Source organism: Salminus brasiliensis, chromosome 24 (assembly GCF_030463535.1).
Source record: "Salminus brasiliensis chromosome 24, fSalBra1.hap2, whole genome shotgun sequence".
Classification (NCBI taxonomy): Eukaryota; Metazoa; Chordata; class Actinopteri; order Characiformes; family Bryconidae; genus Salminus; species Salminus brasiliensis.
In genome coordinates, this window is record NC_132901.1 from 4,577,739 (window position 1) to 4,584,571 (window position 6,833).

Genomic DNA, 6,833 nt, shown 5'->3' on the forward strand with positions numbered 1-6,833 from the left:
GGTCGTGGGGAAGACACAGTCAGTGTGGTCTGTACAGACTGCAGAGGGAGTTAGTTCAGTTGCCCAGCACATATTGGAGACTTCACTGCATCCACCTTAAATGGTGCTGTAGCGTAAAAGTAAGATAAGAAACTGTTCACTGACCAGTAAACACTACTAGATTATGAATCAGGTTGAAAAACAAATCACACATTTAACATGCGCTCGTCTGCACCCCTCAAACACCACTCTTCAACTCTTGGAAAACCTGCAGACTAAAATCAGGGAAACAATCCCGTCAGATTTAGTGGGAGGACAAACAGCAGGTCACAAAGGTCACAGCGATTTGCCAGATGTTGTAAAAATTCAGTCCAAATACAAAATGTTTTTTTACAGGTTTATTCAGGGAAGCGAAAAATGACAAACTGGAGGCAAAAAGCATTAAATTAAAATAACTGATTTAATCACTGAATATTAAAAGAATAAATATTAAAGAAAAAAAAGCCTCTATTCTTGCCTCATGACCTTGGGAAGCAGAGTGACCTGTTCCCGTAGTCCTGATAAGGCCTTGTCCTCCGTTCTTCTCACTTCTTCCTACAACAGCAGTGTCAATCTTCCCCATCTAGTCTCTCCTCTCTGTTTGTATTAACCCTTTATCTCTCATGAACAAGATCTTTGAGTTTTTTTTTTTCTTAATTTCTGCATATACTACAAACTGCATTCACTAAGTCTGACCTTTACTCTACTTATGTGGTTATGAAATGCTGAAGCTTAAACATCTCCAATCCTAAATTCCCCTGAATATACTGTAATCTCTACAGAAGCAATACACACCCAGAAATGAGAGGATACTGTATGTACATCTATCAATCAAATCAACCATAAATCCCTGAAAGGAAGAAATGTAAAATAGAGCTCATAAGCAACCTTAGATCGAGCAGATTGAACCTCACACATGTGGCATTTAGTGTGAGCAGCAAGGAAACTAGAGGTTTTAAAAAATATGAGTGACACTCTGAACCACATGTAGTAGTGCCATGGGTGTGTGTGTGTGTGCGTGTGTGTGTATGAGAGAGAGAGAAATCCATTATTTCTAATACACACTTTTTTCACAGACAGAAAAAAATCGGTTATCACAGGGATAATCAGCCCAGGCCATTGTAGAATTGTATAGCCTGTTAGGACACAGTCTTCATCTCCAGCATTACTGTTGGGTTCTCCAGGGAACCAGAAACTACAAGATAGAATCAGAGGGTCAATGTGTTTATCAGAGCAGTGAGGAGTGAGAGTCAGCATCATGATCAGTGTTCAGTTCAGTGCTCTCTTACCCAGTGGCCAGTGCTGAGCCATCCACCCATTTCCAGACTCCCTCTCTTTCACTGTCAGTCAGACCAATCCAAGTCAACTGACCTTTCAGTAGTTTATCAATAAAGTCCTGTTGGCAGTCAGATACACATTCTTGTACTTGTATATTGTAAAGGCACATTCATCTCTCTCTCTCTCTCTCACCTGTTCCTCTCTGCTGTTGATGATCAGCAAGTCTCCTCCTCTCTCTCTGCAGTCCTCTCTGCTCTCACTCCAGCTCTTCTCCTCAGTAGAGATGTAGTACAAAATAGCATGCGAAAACATCCAACCTTGCTGCAAGGCTTTTTCTAGACACAAACATACACACTCAGATATACAGTGAGTCCAAGAAGTATTTGATCCCTTGCTGATTTTCTTCGTTGGCCCACTAATAAAGACATGATCATTCTATACTTTTAATGGTAGATGTATTCTTACATGGAGAGACAGAATATTAAAAAGAAAATCCAGAAAATAAATCTAAGGAATATATATTAATTGATTTGTATTTCATGGAGTGAAATAAGTATTTGATCCCTTAGTATTCATTAGCAGTTCTGGCTTTTACAGACCAGTTAGACACTCCCAATCAACTTGTTACCTGACCTGAAGCCACCTGTTCTCACTAATCACTTGTGTGAAAAACACCTGTCCACAGAATCAGACAGATCACACAGATTTCAAGTCTCCAACATGGGTAAAACCAAAGAGCTGTCACAGGACCTCAGAGTCAGAATTGTTGACCTTCACAAAGCTGGAATGGGCTACAAAAAGATTAGTAAGGTGTTGGATGTGAAAGTAACAACTATTGGTGCAATTATCAGAAAGTTTAAAGAGTATAACATGACAATCAACAGACCTCGGCCCGGTGCTCCAAAGAAGATTTCGCCTCGTGGGGTGGCAATGATGCTGAGAACAGTCAGAAATCGTCCTGCAACCACTCGGCAGGCGTTAGCAAATGACCTGAAGGCAGCTGGGACCACAGTTTGCAAGGAAACAATTGGCAACACTTTGCGCAACAATGGATTCACATCCTGCAGTGCCCGAAAGGTACCCCTGCTGAAGAGAGCACATGTGGAGGCGCGCCTCAAGTATGCCAATGATCATTTGAAAGATGAACCAAGTTATTGGGAGAAGGTTTTGTGGTCAGACGAGACCAAAATTGAACTTTTTGGCCTCAACTCCACCCGCCATGTGTGGAGGAAGAAAAATGCTGCCTATGACCCCAAGAACACTGTGCCCACCGTCAAGCATGGAGGTGGAAGCATAATGTTTTGGGGGTGTTTCTCTGCCAAGGGTACAGGGCTACTTCACCGCATCACTGGGAAGATGGATGGAGCCATGTACCGCACAATCCTGAGGGACAACCTCCTCCCCTCTGCCAGGGATCTGAAAATGGGCCGTGGTTGGGTCTTCCAACATGATAACGACCCTAAACATACAGCAAAGGCAACAAAGGATTGGCTCAAGAAAAATCACATTAAGGTCATGGAGTGGCCCAGCCAGTCGCCAGACCTCAATCCGATCGAAAATCTATGGAGGGAGCTGAAGGTCAGAGTTGCCAAGCGACAGCCCACCAACCTTCATGATTTAGAGAGGATCTGCAAAGAAGAGTGGGCCAAAATTCCCCCTGGTGTGTGTGCTAAACTTGTGGTTAACTACAACAAACGTCTCACCGCTGTGCTTGCAAACAAAGGCTTTGCCACCAAGTATTGAGTGTGTTTGGCAAGAGGGATCAAATACTTATTTTCCTCATTGAAATACAAATTAATTAAAATATATTCTTTAAAATTATATTCTGGATTTTTGTCTTGATATTCTGTCTCTCCATGTTAGAATATATCTACCATTAAAAGTGCAGAAGGATAGTGTCTTTATTAGTGGGCAAACAAAGAAAATCAGCAAGGGATCAAATACTTCTTGGACTCACTGTACATTACTGACATCATCATATATTTCATACACAATATTTAAACACACACACACACACACACACACTTTGGAGTTAGTCCAAATTGTAAATAAAAGAAAAGCAAGGTCCAGTGTTCTTATCATGTACGGCAGGATTGCACAGCGCAGCTACATGCCTACACACTACATTTAAAGGTTGATGGGACCAGGTCCAGAGGGAGAAAACAAATGTTCAGACACCATTTGTAATGCTTTAGAGTTAATCCAGCTTCAACTCCAACAGTGAGCTTTGGACAACTGATATGCAGCTGAAACACGAAGAGGAGATGCAATTTAGTGACTCGTACTCTGATGTTGGCTGTATTCCACTAGTACATTTATTTACTACTTGACCTTTCATACGTGAACTGAAGAACAGGGGGCAACTTGAGACAAGCCCAAGAAGAGGTTAGGTCTAACCAGGACCAACAAGAGATCAGAAAAGAGACCCAGGAGAACACTCGAGGGAGGTTTACCCATTTACCATCCAGACTTGTGTATGAGAAACCCAAGACTGAGCACAAGGCTAGAGGTTGGCTGTCCTTAAATAGAAAAGGGACAGGTGTTGCTGATTGATCCTAATCAGTGTGTAGTGGTTCTGGGTTTCCCTCTGGTGGCTGGGGATGGCATAGCAGGTTGCCCAGCCACAGTCTGTACCCTTACACCTTTCTAAGTTACATAATGAATGCCTTTTACCCTTTCTAGTTTCTAGATTGCAAGAACCTAGAATATCTATACACTGCTAATCCTATCAAGTCAGATCAATTTACCATAACCTCAAGTCCTATTAAAGTCAATGCCCTCTCTAGTGTTTACAGTCAAAAAGTCAAATCCTCTACTGTTCTCCCCACTAGCTTTATCGTGGCGCCTATTGGAAACTGCTGAGGCCCTGTTTCAAGGCCCTGTGTTTTTGGTATTCTGGAGGATATTGAATCTGACTGTGGTGTCCAGTTTACTGCTTACTAAGTTTGGATAGCATTTATGGAACAGTTGGGAATATCAGTTAGTTTAACATCAGGCTGCTATCCTTAGTCAAATGAACAATGTGAGAGGGCCAACCACAAAGTTCTTCTCTCATTATAATCATAATACGACTGGTCTAGGTACTTGGCCTGGCCTGGGCTGAAACAGCTCACAGCATCCTTACTGGTTCTACTACTAGCCATACCCCATTTGGTCACCAAGTCCCTCTAAAGCCCTGGTCCTCCATTAACTCTGATTGTTCCTTCCATGAGAGCTGTCACCAAAGAGCAAGATTTACATTACTTCAGCACATCGTGAGACCATTGTGATCAGGGGGCAGGGACATTGGTTGACTGAATAGCATAATGTGACGTGAGGTATGTCATCTTTGCCTATAGCATAACAGGAGGGGGTTCTGCAGAGGCTGAACTGACCACAAGGATGGTGTGATTTTTGACACTGAACAATAAAAGAAATGATAAATGTTTTAATAAAAAAACTTGCTTAAAAAAGGTTTTGGGTTTAATTACTCTTTAAACCTACAAATATTTACTCACCCAGTTCAGAGAGCTGCCACTGGAATCCTGCTTTACTCTTCAGCAACTGGTCTCTCTCTGCAGTCAGGTTGGTGTAGCTGGTGTGTAACTGGTCTCTCTCTGCAGTCAGGCTGTTGAACTTGATCCACAGCAGTGTGATGGCAGTCAGCAGGAGAACACACAGCAGCCCCAGACACACTGCAATCAGTCTACAGAATCTGCTCCCTGCAGAGCTGCTTCCTGAAGCTAGAAATGAACACACTCTTCACACTTATGATAGTTTACACTTTACAGTGAATACTAGTGTTGATTCAGAGCCTTCATGAAGTGATGCTGCTGTGTCTCTAGTAGTGGAGCTGTATGTATGTAAGTGTACCTGTGATCATGTTTTCTTTATGGCTTCTTGTCACACGAGTCTCTGGGACGTCTTCATTCACATAGATCTCTTCATATGAGTCCTTGCTGTCATTTGAAGCAGTTGATTTGAGGTCTGCTGTAATTTCTGAATTCATATAAACATCCTCACACATCTCTGGTTCTGCTCTCCTCATTTCGTTATAATTATAAACAAGTAGAAAAATCTTGTTTATAATTATTTTTGGTTTAATTGCAGACTACAGTCCTCTGTGTTGACTCTATGACTCTGTGTTTGTGGTTTGTGTAATATATATATATGCTGCTCTCAGGACAGGAAGTTGAGGCCTCAGCAAGTCGGCATAAAGCACAGAGCATTCTTACAAGCCCACCTCTAAATCTGCTCTCTTGTGTCTCTGCAGATTCAGTGTATTGAACATGTTGAAATGTGTGTGTTCTCTGTGTAGGAAGTTTAACACTATGGAGGGCACTGTAGTTTCTCTTTAAGGTTTAGGGCCTGTATGTGAGTTTGGGGATTTCTCTTTGAGCTGCCATTGCATTTCTAGGTCACAGCCTTTGGCAAGCTTCACACTCTCTTCAATGCTAAATGCACACACAACAAACTCATCTATAATCATTTATTTTCACAGTTGATTCATGTTGAAGTGTGTGTGTGTGTGTGTGTGTGTGTGTGTGTGTGTATTTGTTTCAGATGCTCATTATTGCTGTGAGCTCTGAGAAAAAAACACATTAAACAGGAAGCTGAAACCCACAGGCTGAGCCTGAGCCGAGTGTGGGTAGAATTATTTCACAGTTGTGTGGTTTCTTTTGTGAACAACACTTACCAACCATCCCTCCCCACCAACACAAACTGAACTGGAATGAAGGGTAATAACCATGTTGATTCACACTGAGAGCTGAAATGAAGGGGTTAATAAGGATACCTTTACCACCATTATCACTGGGCCTGGGAGTGATCTTGGGTACACTGGACAACATGGACATGTACAGATGGTTCATACATACTGAAATATATATATATATATATATATATATATATATATATATATATATATATATATATATACACTGCTTAAAAAAATAAAGGGAACACTTAAACAACAAAATATAACTCCAAGTAAATCAAACTTCTGTGAAATCAAACTGTCCACAACACAGATTGACAGATCAATTTCACATGCTGTTGTGCAAATGGAGTAGACAACAGGTGGAAATTATTGGTAATCAGCAAGACACACTCAATAAAGGAGTAGTTCTGCAGGTGGGGACCACAGACCACTTCTCAGTATGTATGCTTTCTGGCTGATGTTTTGATCACTTTTGAATTTTGGTGGTGTTGGTGGTAGAGACAGACTCTACAACCCACACAAGTGGCTCAGGTAGTGCAGCTCACCCAGGATGGCACATCAATGCTAGCTGTGGAAGAAGGTTTGCTGTGTCTGTCAGCATCGTGTCCAGAGGCTGGAGGCACTACCAGGAGACAGGCCAGTACACCAGGAGACATGGAGGAGGCCATAGGAGGGCAACAACCCAGCAGCAGGACCGCTACCTCCGCCTTTGTGCAAGGAGGAACAGGAGGAACACTGCCAGAGCCCTGCAAAATGACCTCCAGCAGGCCACAAATGTGCATGTGTCTGCACAAACGGTCAGAAACCGACTCCATGAGGATGGTATGAGGCCTGACAT

The 6,833-nt window shown here is 42.2% G+C and overlaps 1 protein-coding gene across 1 annotated transcript in view; it reads right to left on the reverse strand.

The window, feature by feature from the left end:
* LOC140546346 (uncharacterized) overlaps positions 1–5,323 on the reverse strand; it is a 28,536-nt gene extending 23,213 nt beyond the window's left edge. The window contains exons 1-3 of the mRNA XM_072669535.1: positions 5,149–5,323; positions 4,794–5,018; positions 1,489–1,631 (exon numbers count right to left, since the gene is read on the reverse strand). Of these exons, the coding sequence (XP_072525636.1) occupies positions 1,489–1,631; positions 4,794–5,018; positions 5,149–5,323 (543 nt within the window). The remainder of the gene's footprint in view (positions 1–1,488; positions 1,632–4,793; positions 5,019–5,148) is intronic.
* Between the last annotated feature and the right edge of the window lie 1,510 nt (positions 5,324–6,833).